Source organism: Chlamydotis macqueenii, chromosome 5, assembly GCF_036417535.1.
Source record: "Chlamydotis macqueenii isolate bChlMac1 chromosome 5, bChlMac1.mat, whole genome shotgun sequence".
NCBI classification, from domain to species: Eukaryota; Metazoa; Chordata; class Aves; order Otidiformes; family Otididae; genus Chlamydotis; species Chlamydotis macqueenii.
The window spans coordinates 50376734-50396236 of record NC_141560.1 but is presented as its reverse complement, the minus strand read 5'-3'; the positions used below and the strand labels follow the sequence as shown (position 1 = coordinate 50396236).

Below are 19503 nucleotides of genomic sequence, written 5' to 3'. Positions count from 1 at the left end.
CCTCCTCAGAAGGTTTTGTACATCGTGTTTGTTATTTTTTTGTGGCTCGTTTTCAAGTGGTATTTTATCTCCGGTGGTTTCAGTTCCAGTTGTAGGCTGGACTGTATTCTACCATCCTTAATCATCTTGAGTACTTTCTTCACTTTCCTTAACTTCATTTGATTTTGCTGAGAAATTTCAAGGAGTGAGATGATACTTAGATGAATAAACTGGGTATTAGATTGGGGATTGGGTGGATCCTAACAAGCAGATGCTGTGCTTTCTGTGGGAAGATTTCTAAGCTTCATTAAACCAAGAGAGGCTCTTTTCCTCTGACACTTACACATTTAAAAGCATGGTATTATACCCTATTATTAATACAAATTATAAACTATCTTGATGGCAATAGCCATCTTTTGGTGAAATTTCAAACAAAGGACATATGCAAAGCCTCCATGAAAGGATGTGAGCTCTTTTATAGCCTTATGTACTATGACTTCAAGGGGATTGTTCCCCATCCAAGTGCCGAAGCCTTTGCAAGATGGAGATATAAATGCCTTGATTATGATATTTATCCACTCATCTGTATTATATTCTGTTTGCAGCATTTTTTTTCCTACATATGTCGGGCTGGTGGGAAATCTCATAAATACCATGATAGCAATGGTTTGGATCCCTTTGCAGGCTGAACCGAAGTCTAGCCATCCTGTGACGGAGCACAGTAAGTATTTAGTCTTTCTGATCAATAGCAAATGAATAGGGATGGGGATTGGCATGCTGTAAGGACTGCTAAAGGACTTGGGGTTGCCCAGCCTTGAAATGCTGACATCTTAATGCCTAAGCTGTGCTTGTGGAAGAGTATTATTCCCTACCTGTTGACCACTCTTGCTGTGTGGAACTGCAGGCTTCCAGCCCAGTGCTTGCCGTGCATCTCAGAAAAGGTGAGCGTGCCTTTTCGGAAACGCGGTGGTGAACCTGAGCAGACAGTCTCAGGGTTTCTTGCTTCCTGCCTCTAACTTCTATAAATAGAGTATTAATCAATATGTTGTCTTCTGTAGGGGCATCACAGTCTGGCAGCGTGTTTAGCATGAAAGAAATCCTACGCCTGATGAAGTTTCCGGGAGTGATGGAAGTTTTCATAGTCAAGGTCCTTTCTGGATTTCCCGTAGGTAAATCTCACCCATTACCTGCAATTACTGATGTATTTAAAATAAGATGACATACACTGTAGACCAGACTTATCTGAAGTTACTGAAAGCACGCTGCTTTTGATCACGAAGCAGTGAAGATTCAGCTCCTAACTCGATGCTGGATGCTTTTAAATGCTCTCAGCAACATAGGGTCAAAATCCTGGGTCTTAATGTAGAACAGACTTCTTGTCACAGGCTGCTTCTGCTACTTTTGGCAAATCGCTTAATCTCTCTACTCCATCCCCGTGGCTGTAAATGTATTTTCCTCTTGTCTGTCATTTCTGTTTAGGCTGTAACCTCTTTAGAGCAGAGGGAAATCATCTGTACTCTGCCAGAAACACTGAGGTCCTTCCTAATTTTACTTAATGATTTTAAGGGGTATGTCTACATTAACCTTTTTCCCAACAACTAAAAACTATTGCTGGACAAGAGGCTGTGGCTGCATGCAGGGGAGCTGCAGCATGTTTCTCCCCTTGCATGTTGATGGTGGTGCTTCTTCTCTTCTTGATATATTCTGCTCGGGTTTTTTTGTATCATGGTAGGAACATGCTGCTACCTCAAACCCATCTGAGACCTGCATGTTTCCCTGGTCCCTTTGAGTCAGTTGCTGTCCTGGCACAGCCCATGTCTCCCAGTTTGCTCATTATACCTATCCTTGGCCACATGTATTGGGTTTGCATGGCAAGGTTTTGGTAGTGGGGGGACTACAGGGTTGGCTTCTGTGAAAAGCTGCTAGAAGCTTCCCCCAGGTCCGACAGAGCCAATGCCAGCTGGCTCCAAGATGGACCTGCCGCTGGCCAAGGCCAAGCCCATCAGTGATGGTGGTAGCACCTCTGAGATAACATAGTTAAGAAGGGGAAAGAAAAAACACTGCTGTGGAACAGCAGCTGGAGAGAGGAATGAGAATATGTGAGAAGAACAGCTGCAGATGCCAAGGTCACTGAAAAAGGAGGGGCAGGAGTAATGCTGCTCCCAGCAGAGATTCCCCTGCAGCCCGTGGTGCAGCCCATGGTGAGGCCGGCTGTGCCCCTGCAGCCCATGGAGGCCCACGGAGGAGCAGAGATCCACCTGCAGCCCATCCACCAAGCCAGGGCAGGTGGATGTCTGAAGGAGGCTGTGGCCCATGGGAAGGACCCACGCTGAAGCATTTTGTAGAAGACTGCGTCCCGTGAGAGGGACCCGAGGCTGGAGCAGGGGAAGGGTGTGTGGAGTCCTCCCCCTGAGGAGGAAGGAGCGGCAGAGACAAAGTGTGATGGACTGACCGCATGCCCCGTTCTCTGTCTCCCTGCACTGCTCACGGGGAGGAGGGAGAAAAAATTGGGAGCAAAGTTAAGCCCAGGAAGAAGTGAGGGATTGGAGGAAGGTGTTTTAAGAATTAGGGTTTTTTTTTTCTCATTATCGTACTCTGATTTGATTGGTAATAAATTAAACTAATTTTTCCCAACTCAAGTCTATCTTGCCCATGATGGTAACTGGTGAGTGATCTCTCCCTGCCCTTATCTCAACCCTTAGGTCTTTCGTTATATTTTCTCTCCCGTGGCCAGCTGAGGAGGGGAGCGACAGAGCAGCTTTGATGGGCATCTGGTGTCCAGTCAGGGTCAACCCACCACACCACAACTGAATAGTCTTTAATTTTGCCTACCCGCTGGCTTCTTTCCCCCTGGCTTATCTCTAGACAAGCCAGCATGTCAGCCTTATTACTGGTGGTGTAAGGACAGGGTGATGTTCTCTGTCGTTCCACACAGAGGGCTTTCATGGCTCTTTTCCCAGTCAAACCTAAAAGTACAGTTTCTCTTGGTTGTGGTTTCAAGGATGAATTTTGTGCTCCTCAAAGTACGTGCACATCATGCATCTGAACAAACTAAGGTACGTCCATTCCAAATGGGGATCCCGAGAGAGAATTTAGGGCACCTTACCTTTTATACTTTGCATCTTTTTCCAGTTCATGTGTGTCTGGAGAAGCCCTTGAAGTTTAAATAACATGAAACATAATTTACAAATTAAATTCTCATTTCTAAACTGTAAATACCATTTACAAATGAAAGTAGATTTTGCTGTGGAGAGTGGCTGAATCGGAAGGGGATGGCATTTCTGGGCTTGGCCAGCTTTGTCTGTTATTCCTTGCTAAGGCTCTGGGGGAACAAGTCCAACTGGAGCTGTAGAACAGTGTGCAGGGAAGTAAATGACCTCTGATTTTTTTTGTTTTTGTTTTTGTTTTTGTTTTTGTTTTTGTTTTTGTGTGTAGTTGTCATTGGCTGAGATCAGTCATGCCAGTTGGTCCTACCCCCACCACTGGAGACAGGATGCAGTCTCGATGGACTGCTGGCTTGCCCTAATAATGCACTTTTTGGTCCTTATGAAACTAAACTTTTAAAACTGCATTTTTAAAGGTGTCCATAAAATGACAGCATTTCACAGAATGAGACACTCACATGATGTTTTAAGAGGGTTTTCTTTGCTGATTCTGGCTCGTTTCTCAGCTTAAAGTAGCATTCATTTATCTGTTTAAAAAATGCCTGAGACCACATCCATATGCAATCTGCACGGTAATTTCCTGTGCGCTCTCCTTTTTCCAAAGGCTGGGCGAGATGCACTTTATTGTAGTCATCCCTGCTGAAATGCAAATTCCTTCCTGTTGTAGAAGGCGTTCTTCTTTTCCTATACACAGCAAAAATGTGCACCCAACCAAAATAAACATCTCCTGCCCAAAACTGCAAGGGAAGTTCTAGGCAAAGAGGATGGAGACAGTGAAGCTGAGATCTAAGGCAGGACATGGGCTGGTAGTCTGTCACTGAAATGGCTGGGAGTATTTCAGTGAGAGTAGGAATGGGTTCACCTGAGGCACTCCTGATACAAATATAGCACTTGCACTACAGTGAGGCATGATTAAAATCCTAGCAACTTCTCTTTGTAGGTCTCTCTTCAGGTTACTGACCATATGATGGCAGCTGAAAACGGGTTTATCCATCACCTACTTCTCTGCAGCTCACAGTTGGAGGCTGAGCTCCTCATGAGCTCATTTACCTTTCACCTCCTGGCTGCAACTGTGTAATTAATTAGATCACCCAAATTACAGACCTTTCTTTATTTACTTTGTAAACATTTTTGTGATATACACAGAAGAAAATCTTCTGTTCCTCACAGATCTCATTGTTGTCTAAAATTAGCTTGTTTGAGACTGAAAGAGCCTCCCTGGGAGGGCTGCAGGGCTGGGAACCTCCTCCCTGTGAGGCATAAAAGCAGCGACATGGGCTCTGTGCCTCTTGCAGAAGGGTGGCTGCCAGGGGATGGATGGGCAGCAGACTGCTCCAGCATGGCCAAATCACATCCTTAACTGAGCTGGGAAAAGCGAGCCTGATTGCATTGCGGTAGATAAGAGACAGAAAATAAAACACGAGGATAAAAATGCAAAACATACCTTTTACTGACCGGAAAACACCAAGGCCTTGAAAATACTGTTAAATAGCTCCTTCTATGACTCTTTGGCTGCCTGATCCTGTTGGAGAACCTGGTTTACACGTGATCATTTCAGCACCTGCATCTCATTTTTAAAGGGACTTTCTCTAATACACAGAGCAGGATTTTGCAGTGGCCCCTGGGGCTCTCCGTCCCATCACTTTTGCAATTCAGCATAGGAGGGCTGAGATGGGCTCCCAGAGGCCGTGCTCGCCTTTTCACACCGGCTCTCAGTAAGGATTGCTGAACAAGCCCTTCCAAAGCCACACGCTGCTTTTAGAAGTGTCATGTCTTTTTTCTTTTAAAATACAGTTCGTACTCCTGTGTCTCCTTGGTGCTTTTCCTCATCTTTATCACATCTTGCAAACCATTTACCTGCCTTCTGCTGCATAACCCTAATTACTCATCCCTCTAGTGCCAGGTTTTCTAAGGAGTTCATCTGTTACTTAGACCTCCTCCCAAAAAGGCAAAAGGCAAGGATTTTGAGGATATATTTTGCTATTTTCCCTTTTTTTTTTTTTTCCCCCTGCTGAAAACCTGAGCCTTGCAGTGCAGATTGAGGCTTATCTAGATGGCTCCTGTGTGGGGTTTTGGTGTCCCCAGAAGAGCCTGGAGACACACCACGTCATTAAACCCTCCACAGGGTGGGTACATTACTTACATGGCTGTGTTCAGCTGGCCTGCAGCCTACCTGGATGGAACCTGCTGAGATCTTTGTAAGAAATGCTTGTTCCAATGAGCATAAAGTCTTTTGAGTTCAATCTGGGGCTTGCCTTGCAGGTTTCACCAAGAAATGCATTGCCAGTGGGAGAGACCTCCTTAGTCACTGAAAGAGGAGAGAGCAGGGGGATCTCCCTTGTCCAGGCAGCTTTAAGTGACCATGCAGGCAGGAGAGGGGACAGCCATCTATAGGAGAGACCTTTGCATCTCCAGGGAAGCCGTACAATATGTAACACTGGTTAACACGGCCTATCCCCCTGCTCCGAAAGAAATCAGCTCGTTTGGAGGAGAAAGACCCAAATCTACCTTAACTTGATGAGGGACTTCAAAGGGGAGAGGAGCTGTAGAAGCTGGTGTGTGGTACCAGGAAGAAGCGTCAGGTATGTAGGAAGGTCGAACCCCTCCTAGGTGGTACCTGTAGCAGGGTAGCAGGATGAAGGGCGAGCGCCCGCTTCAATCTTATCTTCCTTCAAGTGAAATGAAGTGTGGTTTTTCTTTCATTTTTTCACGTGTGCCTTTTATAAACACGTGCAACTCGGTTGGTTGGTTTGGATGTTGTGAGTAAATACTGTTATTTGCATGTTACCTTAAGCTGCCGTGAGCTAAGAGCGATTTCAAAGTAACTGGTGCTCTCCGCGGAGGAGTGTGGTGAAGCCATAAATCTTCATGAGCCCCAGCTCCCCAGCCCCTTTTCCAAATATCTGGAGAGTAGCAGAGCGGGGCACCCTTCCTGCCTCCCATCCCTCCCCGCAACGCTGCAGGGCCAGCTGGGGTGCAGCTGTCTCCATTAAGGGGGGAACAAGTGTCTGATGGGGTTCTGGAAGACTTTTTGGGAGGGTGATGGTCCCTCAAGGCAAAGGATTTGGATGCTTGCAGGGAGGTCCTTGTTGCTGCAGATGCTTCTCTGGTAGCAGTGATGTCAGGCTGCTGAATGCGGTGGAGTTGCGCTGGTTTGTTAGGGTGCAAGTCCTCCACAGTGTTCTAGTCAGCAATTTGGGACTGCTGTCCTTATGCTTCCGGGAAATGCCAGCAAATCCTTTGCATGCCACGGTGTTCATGACTCACTTTGCCAGGCCACAAGCTGTCTTCTCCGCCCTCACATGTTGCCTCGTGGGCTCTGTTTTCTTCGGGAAAGAGAGGACCACAGCTCCCTGTTTACTCAGTCTTTGTAGCTTGGAGCATCCTACAAGGGAGGACAGGATCCGTAAAGGATGTCTGCTCTCTTCTCTCCAGCAGGATCAGTGCTCTCTGATGGGCACATTGTGGGAATGTTCACGTGGCGAGAGCCCCAGTTTCCTGCTGTCCTGGTGCATCTGAGATGCACAAGACATTAGGGGAGGCAGCAGCCTCCTACCCCATACCAACACTTTGAGAGCAATGTTTTGTCATAATATTTTTAGTTTGATGGCTCGTTGTGTACCATGGGAGCATGTGTACCTGTGTCTGTATTTGTGTATGTATGCATGAGGGGAAATACACACTATTGTATTTTCATATGGGATTAAGCAAGTGGGCATTTTCCGTTATGCTTTCCAGAAATTGCCTTCATTGAAAAGCAGATCCAGCCTGTGCTGTTTCTGTCCATACTTTCCCAAATGCTTGTGTTGACACCGCTATCGGTCCAAGAAAGCGAGACACCAACGTCACTGCTGAGCTGTGCAGTGAAACTGCTGTATTTAGGCTGATGTCACCAGGTTATTTCCCAGGCAGTGTTCCCCATGGTGAAAACCTGAAGTCAGGCAAAAGGGGTGAGGAATCCAATCAGATTATTTTTATGGTTACAGTCTTGTCTGAACAAATGTTTTCTCACTGCCTTAATGGTTAGTCTGGCTTCAGTGATCCAAATATTTACCAGTTTATAATAAACAGCTGAATCTGCAGCCTACGTAGTCACATTATTCTAAAGATGAAAGTAAGTGGGATAAAAAAAAATCGACATTTAAAGATTAAATTGCTACACTGACTTTGAGTAGGATTCTGCTCATGTTTATATACAGTCCCAGTAACCTCAGGGAGAGCTACTGACTCTTACTGGGGGTGATTGGGAGGGGGGTTTGAGCATCTATATGCAGTGCAAGTATATTGATGTATGCTTTTCATTAACCCTCCCTCTAGGTTTGTTCCTGATTATGTTTTCCATCATCTCTATGGATTTCTTTGGCTTGGAAGCAGTGGAGTCTGGATACCTGATGTCATATTTTGGTGTCCTTCAAATGGTAAGTGAAGTGGAAGTCTGCCTCTTGCCACATCACTGTCTAATTTGCTACCTTTTTGATACATGTTCTCCCAAATCCAGGCATAATATCGATGGGGAAAGCCTAGCTCTGCCATGTGGCACTTGGCTTAAAAAAATAGAAGTGACTCCAAATCTATTTTGTTCCTTGGAAGGTGAAGAAATGAGAGCAAGGAGTGTCCTGAAAGCTGTCTTCCCCTTGTCCCTCCTTGCAGATCTTTAAGTTGCTAAAAAGGAGCTAAAATTTCTTCAGACTGACATGTTGACCTGTTTTTTGTAAGAAAACTTACATTGAAGCTGAAGTGCCTTGACTGAAGTTTTCACTGGTACAGGTTGGCTGATTTACATTTACTTAGCAGCACCCTGTAAATTTGTATAAGTAGGTGGTCTTACTGGTGTTTTCACAGGTGCCTTCAGTGTTAAGGTAGAACTCGTTTCTGCTGTGTGGAAACAAGCACAGCAAGCTTGTACTTTCAAAAAAAACCCCCCAAAATTAAAGAAGGGCAATGATATGTGATAAGGAGATTTGCAAAATGTGTAAAAGGGAAAAAATCAGCCGAATTAGGCAGTAGCAGGGCAAAAAATAAGATGCTATATTACAGCAGAATTTACCTTTTGGAGGAAGAGGCTAATAATTTTGCAGAAGGAGCAACAGATGGCTATAAGCAAGCCTCAAGGTAGGAATGCAAGTTAAGCAATATTCTGAAGGAGGATGGTCTTGTTATTAAATCCGCCTCCATTTCCTGGGCATTGCCGCAGATTTCCTGTGGGATCTGGAGGAGCTTCTCATCTTGGAAATGACAGCTTTAGTTCCTTCCCTTGGCTCTGCCCTGGTCTCACCAAATCTGGGCACCTTGGTAGAGCAACTGACAAGCATGGCCATACATCAGCAAGTGGAGCCTGCAGACTAAACCAGCTGGAGCTGAGGAGCTGGTGCCTTTGTCATGTCCGTTTTGGGAGGATGGCTTTGGCCTAGCTGTCTCAGTCCCATGAGCTCAATATCTGCTACTAGCTGGATGCACCCTCTCATCCAGTCTCGTTGGAAAGAAAACCAGTTTGCTGCTCCACAGCATGGAAGCAGCGTGACAAATGGGGTGATCAGCAGCTGCTTTCAAAAACATGCTTCTGATCCAAACTCCACTGTTAACAGAGGCTTTCCCTGTGTTAGTCTTTGTGTGCTGCCTGCTAGACCAGGATCTGCAGGCATCACTCAGGGTTTGGAGGGTCTGAATCACCTTCTGGTATCTTCTTCCCTCTTTGAATGTAGAGAGACTCCCCAACAACTGTGCCCTTAGCTTAAACATATCAGTTAAATCCCTGTTATATATGTTTACACTGAAATCAAATTTGGGGTTGCACCATGGCTACACTGTGCTTGTTTCGAGCCAGTTAATGTGGGCAGCAATAGCACTTGTACAGCCGGAGCAGGAGTGGCTTCGCATTGCTAGATGGAGCTTGGACGCTGCTGTTAGGTCCGGGATATCTGTCTTCAGGCCACTGCTGTTTCATTTGGGATATCTGTCTGTCTTCACTGCTATTGTTTTCCAGGTTAGTTTGGTTGAAACTGCTGTAGATAAGGTTACCTGTGCTGCCATGCCAGTGTGCCCTGCATATAGGTACAGCCCTGGAAGATGCAGGAATTATAGCGTTCACTCTGCTTCCTAACGAATAATCAGATGTCAGTGCTAACCAGGGGCCTGACCCTTCCCACACTCACAGGGTTTCATCCCGCAGAGGCCAATCATACCTGTTACCACGCTCTAACCCAGCAGCGGCCTGCAGGCTCAGGTGCAGCTCTACTTTGCTGGGGAGGCTTTGCCTCGGGACATTTGGCACAGAAATTGGCTTTCGTCAGCCAGGCAGTTTTCTTTCATCTATCCATGCAGTTTCTGTCCGTGTTGCTATGCGTATTCTACAGCACACAACTGCGGACATCAGAAATTTAGGAGTAAAGTGTTCATAGGGTACAAACTTCTCTTCTTCATGATGGTGCATTGGGGTTTGCTCTCAGAACACCAAAAAGGAAAAGAGGAAAAAATGCTTTATGTTTTTTTAGAAGCCCAGATCACCTTATTCCTGGTGGCGGCAAAGCTGTCTCATCTGAGCGCTTGCAAAGCGCTGCTTTCTGCTTTGTTGCTTGTTCTTTCCACTTTATCACTCGCAGTTCCAAGCTCTGCTCTGGTTTCTGCAGGACCAGATCCTCAACTGGTTCAAATGGTACTCTCTCCATCTGGCTTTTAAATTATTGTAAAACATTACAATTTGTGTCTTTACTTTCCGATCAGGTGTCTGGCTAGAACCACCCAAAGATATCTCTTGCAGATAGTGACGGGGTTAATGTTTTACGGCTGCTTTTTGTTGGGGTTCATCCAGTGGAAGATGCGTGCAGGGAATACAACATGTGCCAGCTCTGTCCTGCTGAGCCCCAGAACTGCTTGTGTGCCTCCGTCTTGCCTAGGCTGGCATTCCAGATGTGTTTGTTTCTGCTGTGCAGTGAATTGATACTGCTGGAGATATAAATGCAGATTAACGTGCAAGCAAATTCCACCAGTCTGGATGGGTGAACGGTGATTAATATCTGCTGACTGGCTTCCCCACTTCACTGAGTAAATTATAGTTTTATTCATAAGGGATATAATATCCTTTTCAATGAATTTCATCAACCAGATCCTCAGCTTTGATTTCTCATTCCGTAGTTTGCCTTTCCGTAAAACATTGAGAGGGTTTTCCCATTCTCTTGGACTTGTTCTGAGCTCTCCTGTTAGAGGAAATGTGTCCCCCCCCATTTGCATCTCTCCTTGGAGCTCAAAATGGGTCATGTTTAAGGACTGTTATAGATGAGAGCGGACATCACAGAAATTAGCAGGAAAATAAGAATCAAGCCATGTCCTGTTTACTTTGAACCTCCCTGGAGCCGTTGAACACAGAGCCTGGGCAGTTGCACAGTGCAGCTGCCTGATCCACCCAGTGCCGTTGTCCCAGGGTCTCGCCTGCTCCCAGCAGTTATTGCACGCAGTAGGTGGCTACAGAGATCGCAGGGAACAGCACAGCAAGCAAGGTTTTGCTGAGCCCTTTACTCAATTCTTCCCCAAAAGTCATAAGCTGACAAAAGCATTGCCTGCTCTGCCTGGCAATTTTTAGTAATATTATTTCTTTGTGTTACTGTAGTATCTATTTTTCTTAATGAAATCTTCTAAAAAACTAACATCTTCGTTTTGCGCAGAAGGTGATGTTGCAGCCCCCTTTCCCAGCCCGATCAGCAACCCCAGGCTGACTCGAATAGCAATGGTCTCTTCCCAGTTTCCTCCCCCACCCCAAGGATATTATGCTCCAATTGCTTAACCTGATTTTTCAGCTTCATTTAACCTACTGTGGCGAGAAGCAGACAAGGCACTGTAAACATCTCTGTTTCTCACCATTCCTCCTCTTCAAGCCAGAGAGGAGATTCTGAATGGCTTTCAGTCAGTCCGCCTAATTTTAAGTAGGCAACTGAAGTACTTTGTTGCTGGTATCTTGAACAGCTCTTTGCATGGGGAGATCAGCACAGAAATACCGACCCCGTGGGAGACAAGGCGTTTGCCACCTTTGCAGATGGAGGATGTTAGTTAGGCGCCCTGCTAATTCAGGCAGCCCTCCTGAGGGATCCCATCTGGAGCTCCTCAGCCTCACATCATCATACTTGGTCCCATCTTTATGATTGGACCACGTCAGATCCCAACATTTGAGGGGGTGCCCCACACTCAGCCCAAGAGGATCCTTGTGGCTTTGGAAGGTGGATTCAGGGCTGGTTTCTGGAGCCTGGGAGCCTCATGGGCTTTGGCTAGTCACTCCCCAGGGCACTTCTCTTGGTTGCTCCCTTGCTGAGCATCAGCTCTGTCCACATGGGAATGGTTGATGGCACTTGGCTCAGCTGGTGCTGCTGGTGGGTTTTGTCATTGCAACGTCATGCTCATGGCATGGAGCATCCTCAGTATCCTCTTCCCTTTGCTGAGTTGCCTGCCCACAGCACGGTCACCCTTCACCCCAGCACTGGTGGTATATCTCCTTGCTGCCACTTGTCCCCCTCTGCCTGTGTGGAGGGATGTAGATTGCCTTGCTGCTGCTCCCAGCCTGTCTCATGGAGACCTGAGCGGCCCAAAATAATACGTCTGCTGATGCATGGCTGTAAAAGTTTCCATGGGAGTACCGGTCCATGGGGGATGGAGGCTTCTGAACTCTCTGGATGAAGCACTGGCCTAGGAGCTGGTGCCAATTTACTGTTTGTGGTTAGGCAAGGAGCATCATCTACTAGCAGAGGATAGTGGAAAGTGTGGGGCAGGCTTAAGCCCAGTGAGGGTGAGAAGGGGACTCACTTCTGGGTCAGGACAGAGCCACACGAGGTTAGAGAAGGCTGTGCGGGAAGGTGGTGTCATAGCATTGGGACAAAAAGCTGCCTGAGGAGGAAACAAAGTTGTTACTTAGAAAATGGATTGTGACCAAGGTTGGAGAGGGCTGATGGGGAAGTGAAAATAGCGAGTGGAAGTTAATTTGAGCAATGCAGGGCACCGCAGTGGTACTTGAAGCACCCTGATAGCTGGGACTGCACCAGCTGGGACTGCTCTGATGAGCTGGGACTGCACCAGCATAAGTCGAGGGGGAGGAGTCAGTGGGAGATAACGAAATGAGGAGGGGAAGGCAGACAGCGGGAGGGATACCCTTGCCCCAGGCATCTGGCATTACAGAAGTTCCCTTGCTCATGATATGTTTGAAGCACCTTTATCTGATCACCGGTGGGTCTCCAGGCAAGAGGTGTGAGAGCCCGTCAGGGATGCAATCCCTCTGTCGTCTGGGAATGGGCTTCCAGAGTCCTCTCATCTCAGAAGCCTTATGGACGAAATTTCCCTCCTAGTAGATGCCTGGGAGTGTGAGATGTCATTCAATCTCCCTCCAGAGAATAATTAATTTAATAATAATTTAAAATAATTTAACTTTGCATAATGGACACAGGTGGGCCTAGACTCCAGCTTTTTTTTGGAGTTGCGAACACAATAGCATGGAGAACTTGCAGGCACAGTATCTGCCTTGGAAAAAGCCGCTGGAGGATTAGGCAAGTGAAATACCTGGCGTCCCTGGTTGGTATCTAAAGTCACATCTAAGGCTTAGATTTCAAACCATGAGAGAGGGTGGGGGAAGCTTTCCTTTAAGAACTTTTTCTCCAAAAAACCAAAGCAAAATGCACCAAACAGAAAATCTGGGCGGCACAAAGGGGTAGATATTTATTACCCTGAGGATCAAGAAATCATAAGACATCTGTTCTATTTACTGGATTTAAATTTGTATTGTTATACAAACTCCACCTCTAGCTGTGCAGCTTCTGGAGGGACAAGTTGGTACGGAGTGATCCTGAAAAGATGAGAGAGATTCGTGGAGGAGAGATTTACATTGCGTATCATCTTATCACCAGTCTGTCCCTCTTGCTTTTTTTTTTCTCCCCTGCACAGCAAAAGAGATGATTAAAGAGCCGGGGATTTAATTGCAGCCAGGTATGCCTAGGGGGAAAACCCACTCGGTGAAAGGACCTTGCAACAACAAACAGAAAGTTCTCCAGTTTCCTGGCTTTGAAGGATTTAAATCTGTGGAGGGGGGCAGGTTGGAGGGGGAAAGAAAGCGATTAGGCTGCAGTTTGCAAAACACACCATCCTCTTCCTCATGTTAGGCAAAAAGCGCTGCCTTCAGCAGTTTGGTCCTTACAGCCAGCTCTCCTTGCAGTCCCGCTGCCTTGCTGCTCCTCTGCAAGTCCTGAACTACTTCTGAAGCACTTTCTGGCATCACCATGTCAGTAAAAAAAAACCCAAAAACCTCTCTTTTCCCCCGCCCAAGATTTTGCACCGCCTTCAGCCCGTGCAGAAAAGCACCGTGATTTTTGTTGCCCGCTGCAGTCTGCCCCAGCCGGTGCCCACCCGCACATCCCACCCCAGCCGGCACTGCACTCGCCCTGGGAACTGCCAGACGGGCACAATTTCAAAGGCGAGAGATATGGGTCTGGTGCGTGGGAGGCTGCTTCTGATGTGAATCATGCTATCTGCGCTAGGGATGGGGCCCTGCATCTTGCCTGCTAGGCTATGCCAGCTTATCTGGCCTGCTGCGCCTGCCTCTCCGACCTTCTCGTGTCTTTTCATTTCCAGGCTGTTGGGTGAAAGAGAGCTTATTTTGTCAGGCTTTTGATTGGTGCTGATGGAAGATTCTGTAGGAACAGTCTTGTGTCCGCTGAGTGCAGAGGACCAGCCGAGCAACTGGTCAGCTACCAGAGGGTACCAGTCCTGCTCAATGACAGCTCCACGCAGCAAGGCTGCTGCTTCACTGGTCAAAAGTCTTCCAAAAATTAGCCTTAACCGTAGTCAACCTGAAACATTCAAAGAGCAGAAATCCATCCTGCAAGTGATTTCTGAAATTTGTTAACAAGGTTAACAATAAAATGGGTAATTGGCTCTTCTGAGCAAATGGGAGCTGCTGTCTTCCCAGAAATCAAATACAAGGGTAGAGGGAAAGAGTATTTTTCTACGTGATCAGCTGAGCTAGTGTAACAAAGCCCCAGTTCGGCAAATCCAGCATAATGACAAGGAGAGATTTGGCTATTCTTACGCATTTATTTATTGGGAGACTTATTTGCCTTTAAAGAAGGAGGAGAGGGGAGGGAAGAAAAGAAAGATGAGTTGATTTTTCCTGTGACATGTGTACACAGCCACGGGCAGTGCCTGTTATTTCACTTGCAAACAATTTCCTCTCTCTTTTGTTTATTGATGACAGAAGGCATTCCAGCCAGGTACACTGGCTCTTCCCCGACTTCAAAGGAGGTCAGGTTACAAAGGCAAGCATCATCCAGGCAAACTGAACTGCAGGAGGGGAAGGCCCATTGCAGTCGATCTCAATGGGAGGTTACCTGCAAGTGAAAGGCCCAGAACGTGCCAGCAGGATAAACCCCATTGCTGCATCCCATGGGAGCTGCAACGGCCAAGTCATCTAGAATGCCCCCGCAACCCCCTTGCAATGGCAGCATGGGAGCATGCACAGGAACCACATTTCGCTTCCTCCTTCCCAAATGTGCCTGTGCAGGCGGCTGCTGGTCGCGCAAACCTGGGGACTGCGCACCCAGGGAAAATTGCAGGCTGGAAGTAATAGGTTTTCCGGTCTAAATTCAGATTCAAAGTGAGGCCGGAGCTCTTGGTGACTGGAAACATTATCCAGAAGCTAAATCAAGGCACTGGTATTTGATAGTGTCCAAAATCAAGATGATGGGCCTTGCCTGCCTGAGACTCATGGCTGGATCCACAATGACCATTCTGGGGAGGGAGCCTGGCAGCCCAGATAACCAGTGGGGAGGCTGCAGACCATATAGCCCAAGGATGGTTGCTTAGCCCCAAAGGGAACACAGGTGACTTGGGGTGAAAATGTCCCGTTGCTAAGTTGGTTGGTTCAGCAGTGGTGTGGACCTCATGCTTGTATTGCAAGTGATGGGGAAGCCCGGTGCTGAATGCCGGCTTGCATTCCCATGCAGCAGGGCATAAGGAGTGTCTCCCTGCCCCGCTCACTCTGGGTATGACCCTGGTGGTCTCCAGTTTGCCTGTCTCCCCATCCTGCCTGCTTGGAGCCTGGCTTTGCTGCAGCAGCGCTTGGTCCCTGTGCTTAGGTGCTCACGTATAGTGACGGAGATGTTTTTGGGTAAGGCACTCCCATCTATGGCCATCAGACTAGGCTGCTCTGGGATGTTGCTGATGATGTACCCCAGTGACTCAAGGAAGGGCAGGGACTGGACTGCGCCTGCATGGTGTATCCTGATTAAATATGCCATTCAAGTCTGGGCAAATTGAGAAACGTTTCCTTTCCACCGATGGCTCAGCAGAGCCAAACTGGGGTTCGGGTGATGCCACTACTGAGTCAAGCCATGCCCTGCGACAGGGCTCAGCCCCCATCCTGCGTGACTCAGCACAGCCCTAGCTCAGGTGAGCAGGTGGGAGGGACTGGGAAGTTGCAAAAAGTTAATGACGATACTTCGTTTTAGGAGCACTCAGCTTAATGAAGCGTTACTCAGCAGCTCCTCCACCCACCCACCAACTAGGAGCCGCCAGGGTTGGTATGATACCAGGCTCCTCCTATGTCCGCGGCAGGGCTTTCAGCTGGGTGACTCAGGTCACCTCATGCATTGTCCAAGCATCACACCACAGCAGGTCCACCACTGTCCCTGAGGCCACTTAGCAGGTGACGTGACCCAGGAGAGCCACCTGGGTCCTGTGCCACCACCACACAGCAGCTTGGGCACATGTGAGCTAAGCTCTCAAGCCCTGCCCAAGGTTGAGGACAGGGACAAAAAGGAGGCAGGAAAAGCATTTACTGGGAACCAAAATATCTGCTTGGCAAGATGTGCCCTTGTGTCAAAAATCGCTTGTGCTCTGAAGCAAAGTGAAAAGTCACATGTTGATGTTTTTCATTAGGTTGTAGCTTGTTGGAAATATATTCAATTTGCAGCTATTGTTCTTTATGTCAACCTTATTTTATTTTCACTCTATTATTTGGGTTTTTTTATTTTAATAACTAAATTGCTTTTTCTGTACTGCTTCTTTTCTTTTTAATAACTTTCTTATTCATCATGCACTCATTTCCTTTCAGTTGAGTTTGAGTTTCACCCTTAGGACTAATACAGCAAGGTTAAACGTGGTGTAGCGTCGTTCCAGGTCCAAGCGGAACACTGAGGTTTTCTCCAGGCTGGACTGCCATGGTAACGAAGACATCACACCAAACAAAGTGTTTTGAACTAGAGCCCTTCTTTCAAGTTGGAGGGGTTTTTGCTTCTATCAAACAAACCCTTTCAAGGCAGAGAAAACTTGCCAGATTGTTATCTATCCCTCCCCTGAAAAGCAGTCGGTCAGGGTTTGTTTTCACAGTGATGTCTTCCAACCGCTGTCCTGTCATGTCCGCTTGGGCCAGCATCAACTGAAGTATGGGAGATGCCAAACAGAGAAATAAAAGAGGGAATCTTTGCTCTGCAAAGGGCTGGAAAAGCCAAATACCTCCTGGGATTTAAAATTTTATTGCTTTTCCTTCCCTCCTCCTCTCCCTTAGTTTTTATTTAAAATCTGTAAAACCAGTTCCTCATCCCTCACGTCTGCATGTACTGCAAGGGCTGGGTATTAGCATCTCTGTCATACTTGTTTCCTGACTAAAAAAGATGAACCACTCAATTTGTATATTTATAGTTTAAAATAATAGCAAGTGAAGGTACAGGAAAGTAGGCATTTTCCTCCTCTGCATACAAATGTACAGTTTTTCTTTGGAAGGACTTGCCAAGAATGAAGACCTTAGTATTAATTGTATTTCACAAAAATATAATGAGTTACCTAGAAAAATTCATTTGTATCCACAAGCATCTTTTCAAAGTTTCATTCACCGCTAGTGAGTAGGCAGCGATAGTAAACTCAAGTGTGTACCCTGAGTAGAGACTCTCAACTGATGGGATGGATACATCCCGAGGATGCAAAATGAATAGTGAATCGTGTCTTCCAGCCATTTACCTCAACAGCGAAATCAATTCTTCTCAAAAAAAAGCAAAAAAATAACCAATTTGCTGCCTTTCATTTGCTTGAAGAACTGTAGCAGTTCTCTTTTGGGCTTATGTAAATTGTTATACATCGGGCTTAATGGTGCTTGTCTGCTTCTTTCCCAGGCTGTCCAGGGTCTGGTTGTTGGAAAGCTGACTCACCACTGCACAGAGAGGACCCTGCTCAGGCTCAGCGTCTTTGTGTTTGCCGGCGTGGGCCTAGGCTTGGTAAGGCTCAGCATCAAATCATCCATGGTTCTTTTAATAACGCAGCAGTATGAGGTCCATGGGACCTGACTGCAAGCTCTGCCCCTTGAAATGCCACCACCAGCTTTGCTGAGTGGTCTTCGGAGGGGAAACAAGCTCTCCTGGGCCTCTGTGCAAAGAGAGCCATGCTCAGCGTAAGCACCGCGCCAAATAACGATAAAAAGCCATGTGAGTAATCATTACGGGGATTAAAAAAAAAAACTAATCTCACACAGAAACTCATTAAGTCCCTCCTGAGTCACTGGATTTGCATAGAAATCCTGCCCTCAGTCTTGTCAGCGACTGCATTTCCTGAACTACCCAGAAAGTAAATGAAGATTATGGGGGGGAAATTCATTGCGGTTGTACGCTGCTGCGAGACAGCGGAGGTTGTGTGCTCTTCTTCTGGGGCTTTATTTTTGCCTAACTTCCCCAAGGCGAGAGTATTTGGGGAAGGAGGTAGAAAGGCAATAATTTTGTTCCTCCATTTTGGGATGAGTGATGTTACCTGTTGCTGGTTGTGTCTGCAGGGGCGACAGTTGATGCCCGTCTCAAGGAGTAACTGAAAAACTGAGTTGACGTAGGCAGCTCTGCCGATAATTGTGTTTGCACTGATAAGCCATGCTGGGGGAACCGATAGCTCTGCTCAGGCAATGGGGACAGAAGAAGGGTGCTCACCAGTCCCCATCAGCAAGATGGGCTCAAAGGACTTGTCGAGCTGCATCAGCCTTTCGACATTCCCTGCAGGATTTGGCCTCAAGCCTTGCTGCCAGGGCGGCGGTGCTCCTGCGGCGTGAGTAGGATGGGTGCTGTTCCCACAACCGCGCCGCAGCCACAGGGAGGCCAGGGCCAAATCCTGGAGGGTACTGAGGCCCATGGTTCCCAGCTACACAGGTGAGATGAGGCACCTACGCACCTTTGCTTATCTGAGGCTAAATCACGCATCTGAGATGAGGCTGGGAAGGGAGGATGGATGCAGATGAAGGATTCCTTCTGCAGATAGAGCACAGTCCCCCTCTCTGGGATTTCGGGGCTCATGGAGATGCTGCCAGGTGGTGGGATGCTAGGGAAGGGTCCCTCCCAGCTGATGTCACGTGGTTTTTTGGCTGGCATCTGTGTGCCGAAGCCCAGTCCCCCATGGCATCGGGGGGGATGTCCCCATGTCCATAGGTGTTGGTGCTCCTGAGCATGGCCCAGAAAGAACTTTGAAGGCCTCACCATTGTTTTTTAATCATGAGTGGGAGCAATTAGGTGGGACCAAGGTGGACCTGGCCTTTCTGGAGCACCTCAAGCCAGGCTCAGGGCAGGGTACCGCTGGGACCAGCTCCCTGTGGCGAAGCCCAGTCTCTCTGATGGGAATTGGGCAGAGGGGCAACATGGAGTAAAGGGCTTTTGTGCACTAACGTCTCACTGGAAAGGAAGGCTGGAGGGGGCTGGAGGTAGGAGAGAAAGCTGGAGGCAGCAGAGGGACACACGGGGTGGCACAACTTGCAGTGGCTAATGCCCCAGCCTGGGAAGGCTCACATCGGCTGTGTAGGGAGGGGAGCCAGGAAAGGAAATAATTGTAGAGTTGGCAATTACACCAAGCCCAGAGGGCTGTGGACATCCTGACAGCACGGGCCTGGGGACAAGGGTCAGCGATGACTTCCCACAAGATCTATTCATAGGCAAATGCAGCTGCGATCCTCTTCACCAGGGACGCCTTATTAAAAAGCACTCTGTTTGAGCGGCTGCTGAGAAAACATCCGTTTCTGGGGTGGCTTTCCGTCTTGGTGAGGCTGAGTGCCGCCAGAGCGGCAGGCCCCAAATGCAGAGATTAATAAATGAAGCTTTTAATCCTGCGCAGCCGCCGGTGGAGGAGCATCCCTCCTGCTGTGCCCTTGCTGCATCTGGCTTCCAAATGGAGCTGATCGCCTCACCAAAAGGTGGAAGCGAGGAGAAGAGCTAGCTTAATAAAAGACGCTCTGAAACCCATCCTCATGTCACCGGGAGGTGGGATGAAGTGTTTTTTGGAAGGCGGGCACCAGCGGCAGCAGACAGACAGACTGAAGGATGTTCCCAGCAACCGGCAGCTGGAGAAGGGAAGGGGTGGGCTGGGAGCTCAGCAA

At 47.6% G+C, this 19503-nt stretch overlaps 1 protein-coding gene across 1 annotated transcript in view; it reads left to right on the top strand.

Moving 5' to 3' along the window:
- Window positions 1–19503, top strand: part of SLC67A1 (solute carrier family 67 member 1) — a 63599-nt gene that overhangs the window by 36909 nt on the left and 7187 nt on the right. The window contains exons 5-8 of the mRNA XM_086748820.1: window positions 585–700; window positions 1038–1148; window positions 7461–7561; window positions 17276–17377. Coding sequence (XP_086604946.1) covers window positions 585–700; window positions 1038–1148; window positions 7461–7561; window positions 17276–17377 — 430 coding nt within the window. The remainder of the gene's footprint in view (window positions 1–584; window positions 701–1037; window positions 1149–7460; window positions 7562–17275; window positions 17378–19503) is intronic.